This window comes from Haliaeetus leucocephalus, unplaced genomic scaffold, assembly GCF_000737465.1.
Source record: "Haliaeetus leucocephalus isolate CR32 unplaced genomic scaffold, Haliaeetus_leucocephalus-4.0 Scaffold195, whole genome shotgun sequence".
Taxonomy (NCBI): Eukaryota; Metazoa; Chordata; class Aves; order Accipitriformes; family Accipitridae; genus Haliaeetus; species Haliaeetus leucocephalus.
The window spans coordinates 9,080,402-9,099,599 of record NW_010972631.1 but is presented as its reverse complement, the minus strand read 5'-3'; the positions used below and the strand labels follow the sequence as shown (position 1 = coordinate 9,099,599).

General features: G+C 38.0%; 1 protein-coding gene across 1 annotated transcript in view; it reads left to right on the top strand.

Moving 5' to 3' along the window:
• Positions 1 to 19,198, top strand: part of COL19A1 (collagen, type XIX, alpha 1) — a 51,236-nt gene that overhangs the window by 3,052 nt on the left and 28,986 nt on the right. Inside the window, exons 5-17 of the mRNA XM_010565830.1 lie at positions 4,827 to 4,880; positions 6,103 to 6,192; positions 6,540 to 6,584; positions 6,699 to 6,776; positions 6,922 to 7,110; positions 8,062 to 8,097; positions 8,204 to 8,257; positions 8,346 to 8,399; positions 11,202 to 11,243; positions 12,378 to 12,431; positions 13,220 to 13,273; positions 16,342 to 16,395; positions 17,351 to 17,404. Of these exons, the coding sequence (XP_010564132.1) occupies positions 4,827 to 4,880; positions 6,103 to 6,192; positions 6,540 to 6,584; positions 6,699 to 6,776; positions 6,922 to 7,110; positions 8,062 to 8,097; positions 8,204 to 8,257; positions 8,346 to 8,399; positions 11,202 to 11,243; positions 12,378 to 12,431; positions 13,220 to 13,273; positions 16,342 to 16,395; positions 17,351 to 17,404 (858 nt within the window). The remainder of the gene's footprint in view (positions 1 to 4,826; positions 4,881 to 6,102; positions 6,193 to 6,539; positions 6,585 to 6,698; positions 6,777 to 6,921; positions 7,111 to 8,061; positions 8,098 to 8,203; positions 8,258 to 8,345; positions 8,400 to 11,201; positions 11,244 to 12,377; positions 12,432 to 13,219; positions 13,274 to 16,341; positions 16,396 to 17,350; positions 17,405 to 19,198) is intronic.

Sequence of the window (19,198 nt, the reverse complement as noted above, 5' to 3'; positions counted from 1 at the left end):
AGAAATGTTGATTTACTCCTTTTGTTTTGTCTTTCCCTTTAGGTAGTGCTTTTTTATTTACTTGTATTTGCTTTGTATACATACTTTGGATTTTGTATGTATCAGTCCCAAAGATTTATTGGACTAAACGTTAGGTTAAGGGAGAATGAGCAAACTCTGTACTTCTTACTCCATGTAGAAGATAATTCTTAATGCCAGATGTTTTGATTTATTTATATATGAGAATGCTTTACACCAAATTCCAACAGGTGTCTTGACTTTAACCTCAAGTGTGTATTCTATCATTTCACAGGGACTGCCAGGACCTCCAGGACCTGTCGGACCCAGGGGACTGCCAGGAGAAGTTGTATGTATTGTGCAGTTTCACCAACCTGGAGAAGCATGGTGTGTGAACAGTTAGCCGGTGAAGCAGTACCACAGAGGTTATCATAGTTGCTCCTCTTGTGCGTGGTACTATAGCAATCAGGTCTTGAAGCACAGTAGTATGGGATGCCGCAGGATAGAGTTCTGCCATTTGCTTGTGTTCTTTTCATCCTTGTGTTACCAGCTGAACAAGTAAGAATGATAATACTAATCTGTCTGATTCACAGATAATTAGCTCTACAAAAATCACTCTTATCTCACAGGAGTAGGTGAAAATTTAAAAGATCTCCAGCAAAGTTTTAATAGTGTTACGTCATGAGCTGGAAAGGACAGTGTGTGTAGAGCAAAATGAGAAGAAACAGGGAAAGTAAGAGTACCCCAAGGATTTAAACACATGGCCTTCCTTATTTCTGTCTATGGTTTTGTATTATTCTGAATTGTTTTACTTCCTTTAAAAGGGGTAAAGAATAATAAGGTGAATAGAATAAACAATTATGTTTATTATCTTAGAATTTAGGTCAGATTTATGAGTAAAACTCATATTCAAAGCAAAACATGATTCTGTTAAAACAAGAGACAATATTAAAATCCTCAGCCAGAGTAAAAGTATTTGTTGGAAATAATTTAATAGAAAACTCCTTTTTTAATTACTGTTTAATAGATTAAATTACTAAAATACTTATGCAGAAAGTGGAATGAGAGATTATTCTTATGATTGTTGGTTGATATTCCAATTTAATTGTGCAGAGCCTTACTGACAGTCATAAAGCACCTAAAGCCATTATATGGTTGCCACAGGTGAAAAATAGCTTAATTTGTGAACACTGACAGGTGGCAGATAATATGTGTTTATGCGTCCACGCAAGAATGTCAAAACCTGAACAATTGACTTGTCAAGCAGAAGCCTATTACTTGTTAGATGCAACAGTAGAGGCTGCTTTTTAATTTTGATAGCACCTGGACTAAACAAAAGTGACACATCCCGGGGTCTCCAGTTAATTTAGATGGCAGGAACCGAGGGGTGAGGCCACCCGGAAGAAGAAGTGGTGCCAAAATAGAAGGTTTCCTGAAGGGAAAGAGGTGTTCTCTCCAGAAAGAAAGGGAAGATCTGGTTGGAGGAAAGGTTCTGGAAATGGGGGAAGGTCATGGAGATCAGGGAGATGCATGGAAACAATTGCCAGGGACCTGAGTCACTAACACCTGAGACTGGTAGCTGTGAGCAGCTGCACAACACAAACCAAGACAACTTGCTGCCCAAGTTGTCCATCCCGGACAAGCAACAATCTCCCAGCTGGAAAGGGAAGTCAGGACCTGACGAACGTAACTCTTAACAAGGGAACGATTGAGAGCGTGAGATAATCAAGGAGGGTAAAAGCTCTCATCTCAATGCTTCTTAGATAAACCCCAATATCCAGATTCACTACAGGCTGTCAGATAGTGTCAGAAACAAGATACAGATGGTTTATTGAACCTCCAGATCATGGCCTGTTGAGGGAGGCCCTCCAGGAGGAGCGGGGGGGACGGGACACCTCACCAGAGATGTAGTGTGCCCGTAACCTTTATGCCTGTGGGTGCAGAGCCGATGGGTCGGGATTGTCGCGGCAGTGGGGGGCCTCAGCAGAGTTTTAATGTGCCTGTAGTTATTACACTTTCGGGTGCCCCACATTGAGGTCGGCTGACTGGTTGGGGTTTGTCAAGTCATGTCAAGGCCTCCATCATGGGGGTTTTAGTGTGCCTGTAACCGTTACGCCGCTGGGCAACAGACTGATGGGTCTGCTGGCCGGTCAGGATCCCCCAAACTGGTAGGGGCATCCCCCGAGATCCAGCACATCTGTAACCCTTGTGCCTCCGGGCAGGAAGAGCGCAGGTGAAACTTCAATCCAGTCTGAATACTCTAGGAAACATCTTAAACTATTAGGCATCGTTATGCTAAGCTTGAAAATTCCCTGGGCATTTGCCTTGACACCCTAGTATAGCAGAAGGCCTCTTCTGAGGAGGTGGCTGCCTGTCTCCGTTCCAAATTATAGCGCAATCTCTTTTTAGGTGTGCAGGCAACTATGTTCTGCCTAATCCCCCCTGTAAACTGAAATTAGGTTTGGGTCCACAACACTGGTGTTGTCACATAACCTAACAAGTGAAGCCCGGTTCTCCTCCCTCCCTTCCTCCATAAACCATAAAATGGTTTTTAAGTACCATTTTGGAGGTTTGAGATCCAAGAAGTGGACCAAGAAAAGCAGACAATGGAGAGGTTAGCTTCAGCCTAGCAGTTAAGCCATTCATCTGAAAAGAATTGAGATTTTGATCTTTGCTGTGTGGGTTGGTTTTGGTTTTTATCTTATTTCTACAAACAGAAGCATCTAGGAGCTGCTGTTGCTGCATTTTGTCTTAGGCCTCTCCACACACACTCTGAGACTAGTTTGTGGAAGACAACTCTTAATTTGAACAGACTTTTAAGTCATATACGTTATTAATATAAAAATACAGTTCTGAGTGGTACACAGCTGGAAGACTTTTTATTGTTGACCTGTTAAAACTCTTGGGGATGTAAGCAAAGTGACAGCTGGAGTATGGCATCTTCAGCTCCTGGCAGGGAAAAAAAACTAGTATTCAGATCCGCATGTAATCATTTTGTACTGTGTTACTTATTGACTGTTTCTTTATACCTTATTTTCCTACTCAGTTGGGGCATGCATTTTTTAAATTGTATCTAATCTACCTGTCTTCTATAACAATAGTTTGTAAGCCTTTTTTGGTGTGCTTTTCTTTATATATAGATCCCCAATCTTACTGTGAAAGACAACGAAATACTGCATTTCTGGTTTGCTTGTGTTGCCATCATCCCTCTTGAGTTCATAAATGCTGCTTTTTAAACTGCTGTTCTGCTGGATCTTTGATCAACTGACACTATGAACAAATAAATACTACATATAATATATGTAGATCCTAGATATAGATGATCTTGGAGACTCATTTGTACACACAATTCTAGTATATAAAAACATATATTTAAACACATTATAGAAACATGTATTTAGTTTCAGGCTCATTTTTTTTATCTTCTAAAGATGAAACATTATGGGTTAACAAATATAATAATTCATCTTATGTAGCATGATAAAAATTATGAAAGGTTGAAAATTGTTTTGCTTTCACATACATCATCAAAAAGTCATCCAGCAGATCAGATTTGCTTCTTTCCTTTCCTAAGATAACCCTTAATCTTGGTCCAAAAAAAAAAAAATCAGAGAAATTCTTAGGAAAGAAGATAGACTGTATATATTTTATGTCAATATTAAAAGAAGATAGGGTATGATGCGGTGTCTGATCCATAATCAGTAAATTTAAACTTCCATATATTTTTATAATGATTTTGTGTTGCTATAAGGAGAATATTCTTCATTAAGGTACTTTCTTTTTTTTTTCCTTATGCTTTTAATTTGGATGGCTGGGTGAAACCAGTAGCTGTCTGTCCGTATTAAGAAGAAAATACAGCAGAGAAAGCAAACACATAGCTGTTGAACCCTCACTACTGGCATGAAAATGTTGTCATCCTTCATATGTCTGTTCACAAAACTCTTTGTCTTTTTCTCGGAAAGTTCATTTTCCATTCTGGATTAAGTATCATACTTAGATTTTACTGTTCAGTTTTGGCAGTTTTATCATTTACTGTGGAAATTACTGGTATTCTTAACAAACTGCTCAATACAATAGTTGGTTGAATAGCATTGAAGGGTTATGGAAGAATTTTTCTCTATTTGTTACAGCCTAATAAGAGAACACAATTTAACCTTCCCTATTATTTAAATGGTTTCTATTTAGATTTTAATCTATTTCATTTCTCTCCATTTCTAACAAATCCGTCATGAAAAGGGCAAGGGATAATGCTGAAGTTAAAATCAAAATGTGAAAGATGAGATTTAGACAAAAGAAAGGATGGCATATATTTATTTTGCTGAAAATATTTGACTGTCCATTAAATATCTAAAACATTTTAAAGGAATTTGGTGGATTAAGTAATGTGCAGGAGTAGAAATTCAATGAGGCTTTTAAGGTACAAATTTGAATAATTAACTAGTGTAGGAAATCATGCAGCCCTTCATAGGCAAAAAAGATGAGACACTTATTTAAAACTTAAGTTTGTACCTGCTACCACCTTCCTTGAAAAAATGATTAATTTTCAAGACTTGGAATTATTTTGAAATTGAAGACATAAACCTGTCAGTCTCTGCCATTCTGCCCTGATAGGGTCCAGAAAATAATCTTGATTATTACATTTCAATTTCAAGAAAAATGATTCACATAGTTGATTAAAGAAGCATTCATTAACTTGTACTGTTTGACATTTTGGGTCAATACTAATGCACAGTAAATAATCCAGTGTAAACTCATTTTCATCTGTAATTTTAGATAATCTGTAAGCTAATAGCTATAAAAATGTACAGTTATATTTTTCTTAATTCCAGGGCTTACCAGGAGAGCATGGGGTACCAGGAAACCCAGGAGTAAAAGGAGACAAGGTATGTTTTAAGTGGTTTTAATTAAGCTTGATATGTTAGAGCATATTAGACTGTCATCTCTGAAGTAACCTTTGATTCTTCTGTAGCGCATCTGTGTGGCTGCTTTATGAATTGATTTTAAAATGTACAAGCAGCAACCCCCTGCCTGCTGCAGGCCAATTTGGCAACCCAATCGCTCTTTAGATTCATAATTTAAGTAATATTTCAAGGAGGTTGCATTGGGCTCTTACATTAAATCTGTGCAGTGCAGAAATGTCGGTTCGGGTCCTGACCACAGAACAGCCTTTTCAGTGTAGTGTCCTAACTAGACTAATGTGTAAAATCCCACTTCACAGTCAGATATATTCCTCTTGGCAGAGCACTGGGGCAGCTATACTGTCTCAGATGTGAGCCAAGCTCTTCATGGCATTGTATTTTGCTGTGGAGAAATCCCTTAGTTAGAATTCAGCTACATCAGCAAGAGTCAAAAATGGTATGTGTGTCTATATTGAATGTAGAGAAGGGGAGAGAAGAGGATGTACAGGCATACTGTGAGCTGGGTGATGTGTTATGGTATTTATACATTGTGGGGGGTACAAGGGAAACAAATAAAATCCATTAACAGCTTGACAAAATGAGCTGATAAAAAGGTGGGAGAAGAAAATTGCTGTGGAACAATGACAAAATGTACTCATCTTGCAAAATAGGAAGTAGTGGATTCAGAAAGAATCACAGAGAATGATGCAGGAGCGTGTAAAATACAAGAGGACAGCATAATAAAGGGCACGAATTCACCTGTGTAAGCAGGAGGAGTTGTAGAGATGTGGAGTAAGAGATGCTGCATGCATTGAAGTAAGAAATAGGGATGTAAACAGGAATACGGTGGAGACCGGGGTTTAGCACTAGGGATAGATAGCTGGAAAGAGACAGTTTAAAGCTGTTACTATGAATTAATTGGCAGGATTTAATGACGACCTGCGTATTAGGGGCTTGGGGACAAAGAAATGTAGATCAGATGTGTTGCAAGCATGGAAAACGAAGAGAATTCTAGTTACTATTAGTGGTTGTGTAATCCATGCCTCCTCCTCTTCTGTAACTTTTTGGAGGAAAATGGCGGGGAGTGGTTCTTCACTATTTCTCCTCAAAGTACTGGCACTTTCTAGGATAACCTTGATAATATTTAGAGTTTTTTCATAAGAGGAAATTCTGACATTTCAATTAGCAATTCAAATTTATCTTGTAGGGGGACCCTGGTGGGATTATGGGACCGCCTGGACATCCAGGTCCAAAAGGTGATGTGGGACCTCCTGGACCAAGTCTGCCTGGAAGACCAGTAAGTCCATAATCTGAAAAGGCTTTTATGACTTTATTTCTTGTAGGGACAACTGTTAAAGAATTCTCATTGTGCAGTGAAAGAAATCAGAACAAGTATTTTTTTGGATGTAATTTCAAAATTGAAATATATGTTATAGCGGTATTGTAAGTGCACTAAAATATAGTCTAGAAATAGTGTAAGGCTCACACATGCTCCTAGTGACAGTGGTATTAACAACAAAGACATATGTAAATCTGTCATAGTTTATTTATAAAGGCTGTCTAACTTTGGCAATAAAATTCAGCTAGTCTCTTTGATTTCAAAATGTAATTTGTTTTTTTTCCTGGGTTGTTTTTTTTTTTTAGGGTCCCACTGGTATTCCTGGAAACCCCGGTCCACGTGGACCAAAGGTATAAAAAATATATTATTTCTGTTTCTAAAAAATAAAGTAAAAAAAAAAAAGGATAATATGCTAGTTTACATTTTCAGACCTGTCGTAACTGAAAGCCTTGTACCTTTCTCAGGGAGAAAGAGGACTACCTGGTGTACAAGGAGCACCTGGGGAGATGGGGCCCCCGGGAATAGGCATTCAGGGATCACCAGTAAGTATACCAACACCCAGAATTTGGGCTTCTCACTGTACATCGCTGAGAAAACTGCAACAAGTAAACAAAGGATAGTAAAAAGCCAGGCCACGAACTCCCTTCTGACTCGACTCCCAACTCAGCGTCTTTTCCCTTTATCCAGACCCAGAAAGATCTAGTGCTAAGTGAGAAATGGAAGCCTTGGAGAACTGAAAGAGTCAATGGCTACTCTACAGATGAGCTTCCTAGTGATGGTGTTGAGACATCTTCAGACTACCTGTGTCTGTTTGTCAGCAACAATTGTTTGCAGTTGTCAGCAAAATCCAGCCTGAGTACTGGTACAAGAGAAGAGGTATACTCAACATCATAGCTGATGGCATTTTGAAATCCATGCTGGTACTGGAAAAGGCAAAGACACATGGAAGAGATGTGGAAGACTTTGCATCAGCTCCTAGCTTTTGCATTTGTGATGACTGCTAATTACAAGCTTAGGTCTACTGCTTATAAATAAGAATCTTACCATGCCAGGTACTGGGCCAGGAAGTCCTGATTTTGCACAGTTTGCTTCACACAGTTCTGCGCATTTATAATTCAAACACTAAGCAAGTTGATGCAGTGTAAATTCATACTAAACTTGTATAGTAGTAACTGTTTCAGTTATTCAGCTTGTTTCCCAGGTTTCTTTCTTTCTTTCTATTGCCTTTAAATAAAGCCATCTCCAGTGTCCTCAGAGTATTCAGTAAAAAAATTGATGATATTGATGGTGTAGATGGTAGGTGGTACATGTTATTACATGAGTTCTACTGTGGTGAACAGGGCAATCTCTCTTCAGTCCAGACCCATATAGTCAGCCGATACAGTTCTGTTTATTGGCAGGACTCAGATACAGAGAGAAAATATTTGACAAGGTAACTAGAGTTTCACAGTGAGATCTTAATCTAAAATAATTATCCTTAAAAGCAATTTATTCAGTTCAAATAATTTCAAATCTGAATTTTTAAAATTACCCATTTATATTTAAACAATCTAATTTGTTTTTGTTCAACTGAATATCAACTTTTCTTATGAATCTCCTAGCTAAATAGCAAGTTTCACCACAGATCATTATTCTTTGGTATGCCTCAGCAAAATCTTGAATTCTCTGATTTTGGCAAAATTAGATTTGGATTTAAAGCCAAATCTTAGAGCAAGTCTTTCTTGCAATGCGAACTGTACCAATATCCCACATTCAGTATTTTTCTATGAATTTCATCTCCCTTGTCCCAAAAAGTGTAACTACTGATTATTTGGAGATTTCTTTCAGGGTCCTGTAGGTCCAACTGGGTCCACAGGTGTGCAGGTAGGATATAAGTTTTCTCTTTAATATTAAAAAAATAATTAAGTTTAAGATGTTTACAGTAAAAGAAAAATAGTCTTAAATCCTAAATGACCTTTCCTGCTCTTAGGGCCCTAGGGGACCCCCAGGATTACCAGGAACTCCAGGTACCCCTGGTATTAATGTAAGTGACAGTTCTCTATATATACAGCAAGAGGTAATGTGTCCCTCGACAATGGTTTAAGGCCATCAAATTTTACATTTTTTTCTAGGGCACTCCAGGAAGAGATGGAAAACCAGGACTACCAGGCCCTCCAGGTGATCCTGTATGTATACACAGAAAGCTTGGGCATTTGCTTTGGTGCAAATATTTTAAATTTAAAGGAGGTGAGAGAGCCTAGCAAGTGTAGAAGTCCAATTGATGAAATTAGTTTGATTTTTCAATTATTAGATCCTTTGTTTGTTTGTTTACTTGATTACATTGCAGTATAAATTAAACTTATGTTCACATATACAGGATAAGTACCTTGTTTTCAGGTGTTACAGTTTGTATACTAGAGTTTCTGCCAGGCTATAACTTGGCATAGTGTTCCTCAGTCTCCGAAGCAGTTCTGTATAATGCAAATTTTAAGGAGCATACTGTGATAATTCCTGTTAAAAGACTGAAGAGAAAAGTTTGGGGATTCCAAAGTTAATTTTGCTGTGCTGCAGAAGAGAGACATTCATTTTTAATGAAATTCTGAGAATAGTTAGTCTCTAAAGCAATAAATTCCCTTTAGCACTAAAAAAAAGTTAAGTGGCTGGGTTTGAAAACAAAAATACTAAATAAATTCTGATCTTTCACCACACTTTAGAAGTTATCATCTCCTCTCGGGTATGTATTACAGCAGTGATTTTTATTTAACAATGCTATAGCTTTACAGATTTTGCGAAGTCGAGCGCTGCAAGATCCAGAAAGCCTGCATGTGCCTCAGACCAAACCTTACTCTTAAAGATAATTGATTATTTTACTTGGGAGTCAGGAGAGTCAAATGTGCATATCTGCAAAATTGGCATAAAGGCAAAACTTCAGTTGTTATTCCTGCTCCTGTCTGGAGTCCCAACAACTGGAGACCCAACTCTTGGAAAGAATGGTCTCTCCCATGCCTGGTTCTTGTCAGTGATTTAATTTCATTAGCATGAGTAGATATAAACACTTGCAATTGGACTGGGAAAGATTGCTAGCTTTTTGAAAATATAATCAAAACTTAAAATTCAGAGACAGTCTGAAGTCAACAAGATTAAACTCAAGACAGATGAGCATAAAGTGCTTAATGAGAAAAAACAATATCCCTAAGTAGAATAGCTCTGGAAGGCACAGTGCACTGTAAACTAAATGTGAGTAAAAAATCTGATGCCACTGTTAAACAGACAGATCTAAATGGTAAAACTTACTAACAGGAGAATTACTGCCTTTTGCTCTCCTGAAATAGTCTTTTTGGAGAGAACACTTTTAAAGGAAACTCTAGCAAGCAGGAGTGAGTCCGGAGAATTAAGGCCATTTTAACATTTTCAAAAGCCCATCACATACCATACACTTATTTGGAGCTCAGCATACACAGCTCTGACTCTCCGGTACGCTCGCAGTTAGGCTGGACTTGCTGTGCGTACAGAGCAGACGGGCTGTATGGCACAAACGCAGCAGGCTTGCTCTTGTAGCTGGCGTGCCCCTGCAGCTGGATGTTAGGACCCTTTCACGCTGAGGGTTTAGGGGTCTGTATCATAAAGTGCTGTTGCAGCTAAAATAAGAACATTCGAGAAGAGGAGAGATGGGAAATTACACTTGTGTAGTCCAGCAGAAAGACCAAGACATGACGTGGTAATGGCCTGCCTATCTGTAAAATGTTGCCACAAGGAAAAGGATGAAAAGTCAAGCCACGTAGGGATGTGGTGGTTGGTTTTAAGCCTTGTTACAAGTTTTTAAGAGCAGGTGACACTGTCTTCGTACAGTCTACCTTTGTGCAGAGGATGGACTTCATAGCTTACATAGTTACATCCTTAGGTTGCGTTAGGTGCCTGTGTCTCAGCCCAGAAAACTCAGCGTGCTTTCAGAGGTGGTGATGCTACCCTGTAAATGGGGTACTCCTGATTACACCTATGGTTAAGTACGTTCAGCAGTGCTTCTCTTGAGCTGGTATTTGACACCCATTGCTACCAACCGACAGTTTTTCTAATACGCTACAAAAGTGCTTACATTTTATTTTTCTTCTTCAAGATGGGAATGATTGAAACAGACTGAACAAAAGCGGTAACAAATTTTGAATGTGTCTAATTTTATAGCATGCACAGGGCTATTTTTGCTTTAGCAATTGCAAGAAGAAGAAATCAGCATTGGTAATTGCAGAGTCTGTGAGTGAAGCTGATGATAACCAGTGCAATCAGTTTTTACAGGGAGTCTTTAAATATAGGTTTAATGGCAGCATTTGGAAATCTGAGATACATTGCAGTACAGTGTAAACCTATTGATTGAGCTTTAAATGCGTTAGCTTTAGTATTGGTGGCAATTTAGCGGTGGCACCACAGAGTTTTGCACTAATTCTTAATGTTTAAAGGCAGGACAAAATACTGCATACGTTGCTTATGTTGCTGTAGCTGGATTATTTCCAGTATCTGAGCTAGTTTATTGAAGTTAGCTTTGACATCTCCACAGTTCATGCTACAGTTCACGTTAGAGTCAGAACCTAGGAGAAAGCAGAAGGAAAACAATTGAAGATAATCAGGTGAGAATAGTCTGTGAGACTTTCCAACAGCGATAAGTGGTTGCTGGTATGCCACAAAAACAACAATACATTATTATTATTATTTTAAAGTGAAATTTACTATGTTCTGGAGTTATGCTGTTGTCATGGTTTAAGGAACTTCATTGGAATTGTAAAGAAGAATTTCATTGTTAGGTTGGATAGAGAGCGATATTTAACTATATTTGAAACCCTGATTTTTCTTTTGATTTTTCGTAAAAAAATAGCTTCAACCAATATATATGTAATCAGCTATGTGTGCAACAATATAAACTTTAGAACCAGTGAGAACCCATCTGAATCGGTAGTGTTGTGTAAAACATTAACTGCCACTGCCTTTTTTAATTTCAGATCGCACTGCCACTTGTGGGAGACATGGGTGCTGTACTGAAGGTAAGCGCTTTCAGAGGTTAAATGTCTTTGTTTACTATAAGCATGCTTTTTAAACCAGAATATACACCTGAAAGTTTCTATAGGTTCAATTCTGACCTACTTGGCTAGCCCAAAATAATTTTGAGATTTTTGTTGATTTTTGTTTTGTTTTTAAAAAATACTCAAGAAATGCATTTTGTAGGAATTTTGCAAAATAGAGTTTGAAAGGTATGTGAGGTAGTAGCCAGCAAGTGCCTGTTCAGCACATCCAGTCCACAGTATGAATTGCTACAAGTATACCCCATTCTCTGCTTTACTTTGTAGCATTAAGGTTGGTAATACACCGAATGGGGAAAATAGTCTAGAATTTCTAAGGTATTATTTTGAAAAATAATGACATTTGAAGTGGTCTGCCATATTCCAGAATGAAAAGTGTGCTCAGGAGGATTTCAATATGAAAAGCACACATCATTTCTGAAGAGAGGGATTATCCTATTCTACTATCCTTTATTAATACATGTACTTAGGGTTTATTGACTTTCGCATTCCCAAATCTGATTTCTTTTAGGTCTACCTTTGGGCTTTTCCCTGAGTCTTTCTGTTTGCAGTTGTACTGTCTTTCTCCTGTACCTGCTTTTCTACCTCTTTATCAATTCTCTCTCTTACTGATTCTTTATGCTCCATTCTTCATTTCTCTGTGGTTCGTAGTTAGCACTTCTGTAAGATTGTAATTTAGCTGGAAAATGCTTCTGTCAACAGAGCAGGAATCACATTTAAAATAACTATAAATTTGAAGCTGGTGAGAGTAAGAAGTAGCTTTCTTCTCTACCTACCCCTTAAAAGGAAGATGGTTTGCTCAAACCTGATCAGAGGTGTGTCTGGGACTATCCACAATGAAGGCATTTATGAGTCCTCTCAAAATGAAGCTAAAAATCTGTTAGCATGGTTTGAGCAGAGTGTGAGAGAGATGGGGAGGGAAGGAAGGAAGGCTATCTGAACAAGTACATCGTGTAGAAGAGAGAAAGGACCGAAGAGAAGGTTTTGGGGTAAAACAAAGGGATGGTCACGGAGGCAGGAAGGAAGCGGTCTGCATCGATCAGACCTTCTGCCCGTGTCACAAAAATGGTTATTTGTCACTTTCTCTCTGTTCCTCAGGGTGATCCTGGCACAAGAGGTCCTCCAGGCATCCCTGGTAGAGAAGGGCCAAAGGTAAGTTTGAAGAGAGTACTTTACATGGCTTTGTTGCTTGTTAAAAGGCCAGGCTCTTACTTCTGAGACTTTTTTGTCTGATCCCTATCCCTGTAGCATCTGAGCAGCCTAAAGTTGCAAACGATTTTTACGGTTCAGCCCTTTTTTCTGTGTCAGTTTGCCTTTTCTCTCAGGACAGTAAGCAAAATAGCCTGAGTTAGGTCCCAAGCCAGGATAGCTCTTCTGTGTCTTGCGCCCATTAAAGCTAGCTCAGATCTGACTGTCCAGTAGGATGTTGCAATCTATAGGCTCGTTTTAGGTGAGTCAGGCACGCAAGAATCCTGTGGTGAAGAAGGAAGCTTCCCCTATCTCCCTCGAGCGTGCAACAGCTGGATCGCCCTGTGCCTTTGCACCATGTTCCCATGGGACTTGCAGTTTCACTGTCATCGATCAAAACTCTGCTTCACTGTAATCAGATCAAATGCCACATGGTTTGACGTATAGATATCTCCTATAGTTGAGCCTAATTCCATGAAAGTGTACTTTCTCCATTTCGGCAAGCATTTAAGCTCTTTGGTATTAATAAGATGTCTCCGTCAGGCCTTTTGGCTGGTTTGCCTACTGGGTAAAAACCACTCGTTTCCTTTCACCCTGATGGGAGGCATATTTTAAAGTTTCTGTTTTAGGCACTATTGCTGTAAGGGCTTCATACTAGCATATATTAAATATAGGTCATAAAATGCCCTGCAGAGCATGAAATTCATTGTTCTCTAATAGAAAATATTTGTTCGAATGTTACATTTTCATAGGGAAGCAAAGGTGAACGTGGATTTCCTGGGCTTACTGGAGAAAAGGGCGATGAGGTAAAATTACTTCATTTCTATAGTGGCTGCATTCTTATCTGAACCTGAATAAAGATCTAGACCGAGAATGAAATGCACAGAATGTTATTCAGTTCTTTGAAACTGCTGAGATAGTAACGTATCACTATAAATAGCCCTCAATTCTGAATTTTCAACAAGATTAAATGTTATTACTCAATTAAAAAACATCTTTTTAATTTTTGTTTGAGGATTTTTGCTCATTTGTATATTTTAAAGCCTCACAGGCATTTAAATGCTAATTTTTAGGTGTATAGAATAGAGCAATAAATAGGCAAATGCCAAATATTTTCAGAAAATACTTCATGTTTTATAAAATATTTGCCTTCATTGTGTTAGTTCCCCTTTAAAATTCACTTTCAAAAACATTCCATTAGGCAAATACTCTGATGGGAACAGTCATAGCAGCAATTACTATTAAGTGGAAACTGGAAAATATTTGAAGAGACTGAGTTTAAAATATTTAAAGTATTTTGCATCATATACTGCATTCTTAGAGTTATTTTTATGTCATTATGGAGAAGAAAAAAAAGCCATGTGACTTGTGGTGCCAAATCCAAAATAGCTGCTATAGCTTTCATTTTATATTGAAATATTTGCAGTTAACAGTTCAAGAGCAATCTCTGTCCAAAAAAAAAATAAAATTACCAAAGCAGAAGCTATTAAGCAAATGAATCTGAGTAATTAAACGAATTTCCTAGTGACCTTAGCTAACTGAAGGAGTTAAAATAAGTAGTCCGTTACAAAATATTTGGTGAACACTTTGAAATTCCACAATACTTAAGTGGCACTGTTAAACATGTACTACTGTCTTGTAATTTGGGAGTGCTGGCTACAAGAGAAAGCACCTGGAAAATATGAAAGGAATTTAGACCTTATTGATTGAGGGTTATGAGCGTTTTACATTTCTTTGGCGCTATGGCCATAATATAGTAAGAATATTCAAACAGTAGTAGAACGAGAATAATTCTCAAAAAAATCTGTGTTCATCAGGATCCTTGGCTTCCTAAAGTAAACAGTTATATGAGGGAAAAAAAAGATGCAGCAGAAGCATTAGATATGTATTCCTGCTACTGCTTTGCCCCAGAACTTAGCAGATTGTCGGACTAAAGTATCATGCTTATTTTTCCTCTTTGTTTTTACACAATCTATAGAGCTCATAATGTCTTTGCTTCTTAAAAGCAAGTGCTTCCTGAGGTTGGATTTAGAACATTGACCTTAAAATGATGGGGCAGCCATATGCGAAGCCCAAGCAGAATTTTACTTAAAAAATAAATGGGAAAATAACACATCTTTCATGTGCCCCATAGGATACCTCTATAATTCAACTCTAGCAGTTTGAGGCATTAGCAAAACAGTTTCAACAATTAGGATACTATTTGACTGCTGAGAATCAAGTGAGATATTAGAGGCAATTAAGAATGTAATAAAGGAAAGGCAAGATTATAACTGGCAGTTAGGGTTTTTTTAAAGGACTCCAGAGTAAACTCATTCTGAATTTTTTTATTGATTCAGTAGGGTGCTGTGCTGTGTTAGCAAGTTAGCTTTTCACACGCTTCTTCACCGTTTGATAGCTGGTTAGCTGCCGTAGCTCTGATACTTTCAGTGTTTAGCAGCAGCTTTTGGTTATGAATTTATGAGGGTGCAAGCGAATTTATTTTCAGAAATACATATGAAAGAGTTTACAAAGTTTAAAAGTAACTTTTTTTAAAAATTTACAAATTGTAAAAGAATTATGATTTGGTTAGCATGGGAACGGGAAGAGAGATTGAGAAGCCCACCTGAAGCTCTTTGAAATACGCTCCTTAACTTCCATGTGCCTTCAAACAGCCCTTTAGTCTTTGTTGAAGCTTAGTTCTCTTCCTTTTTAAAACATTCCTTTTTTCAGGGGAGGGTTTTTCTAACATCAGTAATAATAATTACAGAAAATGTTCCTTTGGTTTAACATTCATTTTCCAGGTGACTGTGCTGTCAGAGTAAAGTAATTCCAAATGAGCGGAGAACACATTAGCAGTTGGATCGCCACTCTGAAGAGCTGCAGAGGTGGATCTGTGTCCTCTGTGTGTAGGAGCAAGAAAGGGAAATCAATGTCTCTCTCCATCTCCACACCTTTCCTGATTTATTTCTGTCAGGAGTTTTTCTCTCAGTCTCTCTCGGAGCCCTTATTTCAGGGTGACAGACCTCTGGTTTTCTAGACTACCCCCTTAGCCGTGCCTTCTTAAACACTGCATTTAACATGAGGAATACGCCTTTTCTGAGGTGATTCCTCGTGTCAGAGGGTAGGTACCCTCTGCAGATAAAATGAACCACTGCTGGGAGGGACCTGTTTCCCTTTGTGGATGATGGGGGGAACTGAGAGCGATTAGCTCTCATTAGTGCATGACTTTTACGCGTCTAAAATTGCACCTAAGCCTGCTGTGGCAGAGGAAAGATTTCAGTGACGTGCAGGCTTGTCTCGAATCCTACCTGCATCCACTGTAGTAATTTGCACGCCAGTATGTTTAGTAAGTGGATACCAGAATCCATCGACTTCCAGGCAATCAAATAGAATAAGAGCAGGGAAGTAGATCATTAAATACTATGAAAACTGTCATGTTCTGTTATCAAAAAAGCAAAATCTATAAATCAGACAGAAAGCATCATTGCATTTAGATATCAGGTAACATTGAGAAGTCTGAGTAGACATCTTCTCACCATCAAAAAAAAACTTTTAGTGATAGAAAATAGAAAATTAATCTCTAAGGAAAAGCCAAATGTCCTGCTCTTATCTGCACAACTAAAGAGCAAAATTTATGCAGGGCATAAGCTAACAGCGTGAAGGGTTGAAGGACAAGTGTTTATCAGTCAAGCAAGAAGTTGTGTCTAACCTTGTTCAATGACAATCTCCTCCCTGCTTAGTGGGGCTTTTTTTACGTTCCTAAAAATAATGCCAACCTTTTAGATGAAAATGCGCTTTAATATAGTTATAATACTGCTGGACACACCGAATATAAGTAGTTTTTTGAGGTATGAGTGGGAGAGGAAATAGACATGTGTTTTTTAATTTCCAGGGCCTCCAAGGCGCTCCCGGACTGCCAGGCGTACCAGGACCCAGCGGACCGTCTGTAAGTGTGTGGCATCGCCTGTGTTCTCATCTCTCCCTGCAGAGGTTGCTACAACTATCCAGTAAAACTTCATCTTCTTAGTTTCTTGTCCCTTCTTTTGGCTTTCAGGAGAGTGATAATAAAATCTGACCCGTATTGGCTCTAATAAAAGAAACTATGTTGTGAGTTGATGTTACTGAAAATACTGTCATTGTCTGGGCTCAAGGTTTATGTAACGTAAACGAGTTTGCAGTTTTGGCATTGCTAGAGACTCTGTGAGGTTACATGACTTATGATGTGCAAACTTGCAGTTAATTATGTATTTGTCCCCAAGTTACAGTAATAATGTTAGTAATAAAAATCTAAATATAATTCCAGCTAGGCATTCTGTAGACATTTAGTGCTGAAACCAATTAATCACTTGGTTTCACAATAAAAAAAGTATGAGAACAAGCTGACAATATTTAAAGTCACTAAAAAATATCATTAAAAAATGTTGGTATTTCTGGGAAAACTCCTCTTGGAAATTTTTTTTAAAATTTTATTTTCTACATACGGGATGGGATCACATTAGTTAGTATGATCATTATTCATTCCTAGGTTGCTGACAGTACTAATGTTTCCCTTCTTTCAAAAACTGTAACACAGTTAGGAAGTTTAATGTGGCATATGTAAATTGGCATTTTAGCAGTAAAGCACGATTCTTAGCAGTATCAAGAGATGCCAGTTAAGGTCAGTGCATTTAGTCTGCCAGGGTGAAAATACAACTGCAAACACAAGTTTTACCCTTCAAAGGGCTTATCAGAAGGACACAGCTGTTGTATCAAACAGAAGAGAAGTATTTAAACCTGGAGGAGAAACATAATTAGGTTTAAATGACCTTAAAAAAGTACAACTTTTAAAAACTAAGCTGCAATGCAGAAATACTGTGTTTCATTGTTTCTTAACTAATATAAACTGATACTGTGTTGTGCAGGGAGTCACAGGAAGACCCGGACATCCCGGTCCAGCAGGGTCAAAAGGCGAAAAGGTATTCCTTCTTTTTAGTCTCGCTCCAGATCTGTGAAGGTTTTGCAATCCTATTACGCTCCTATGTTTTGGGGGTTTTTTTAACATAGAGCGCAAACAAGAACTTGACGTACACTTTCACATTAACTTGTATTTGTGTCTTAATACAAGTACTTTCCCCAAACAATGCCATGTATGTGGGCTTATATTTTGAAGCATAGTCCCTGTGGTGTACGTAAGTTGCAGAGAATGTTCTCTAAGTATCACATATTAAATAAAATTTTGGAAAGTGAAAATACATTTGTGAAATAGTATATGACTAGTTACTACTTGCTCTGCTTCTCATTCTTCTACCAGTATTTTAGTCAAAAGTAACTGCATACTTTACAAGTGTTTCACAAGTACTGAAAGTTATTGAGTATAAGTTATTCTGCAAAAACATATAAGCTTCCTTTTTACTTAATTTACACTGTTACAGCACTCCTTTCTATCAATGTTTTATGTGCTCTTTTATCAGGCACTCGAACTAAGAGGTCAAATTCATTTCTTGGGCACCTCAGATCAGTGAAATACCGCAGACGAACTTAGTTTGCTGTAGAATGCTTTCTGGGACAAGTTCTCCATTTTGTATATGAATACACTTTTCTGAAGGTTTTTTTTGCTGTAGCCTGGAGTTTTCCAGGCAGAGCACTGCCACATTAATGTATGTGATCCTACTAATACGCTGCAAAACCTTGGGTCTGGTCTGAGTAAGAAAGGAAACTGTTTTGTAAAGCTCCGAAATTATTTCAGTATAAAAATTGATTCAGAGCTGTCTCCTTGCAGACCATAATAGCAAAAACTTACCACGCTTGCCTCCTTTTTATGTAACCGAATGCAAAACACAAGTCTCTGTTAGTTCCTTGTTTACAATTCACACACAGGTGGGAATGAGAAGCCACTGCTCTGTAAGTAGTATCCCATAGATCAAAAAGGGCAAAAGTCAAATGGCTGAAGAGTGATGAAGTAAACTGAAATACAGCCAGAGTAATTTCCTCCTCCTTTCTTCACCTGGGGAACATGTTTGAGGAATGATCATATAATCTGCTTTCTAAAGTACAGTATTTTTATTTCCCGTGAAGTACTCCAAATCACTCTTTGGAGGCTGACAGTTTCTATCAATTAGCAGGACCATTTGGAAATTATCCTAGTATAAACATTTAATTACAATTATATTTTTCTGATGAGCTAATTATTGCTATTGAACACTTATCATGACTTTTGCCACCTTAATAATTTTAAAGATGCAGCCTAAGTGTCTCACTGACATATGTTTAATAAGAGCCAACAAAGTCAGTGAAAAATTCTGGCAGACTTGTTCCAAATTATACAGTGTTTTTAACTGAATCATAGTGATGAGATTTTGAAAAGATCTTGTTTGGGAAACTTGATGTTGAAACCTTTGTAATTCTATACTGTTCTGAGACCCCGCCATTCTGCTGGGACAAAAGCTCAGAAGCATTTTTTTTAATGTAAGCAATTCAGTGCATGTCAGCGGAACAGACTACATATGCAGGTAACCACAGACTAATATTTTCCAGTAAAAAAACCAAAAAGGTATTCATTATATCTCTTAATAAAGAAGATCTTCAGTGTGTTTCTAAATAAATGGAACTTCTGAAACTGTAGCTCTTCTTTATTTACCTGTGAATGATCAACTGAGGATTGGCTTTTGCAAAATAATACACAAAGCATAAAATGAATGTTAACTTTCATCTGCCAGTTGCTTAGAAATTGATATTAAGAACTCTTACCCCCCCCCCCCCCCCACCCCCCC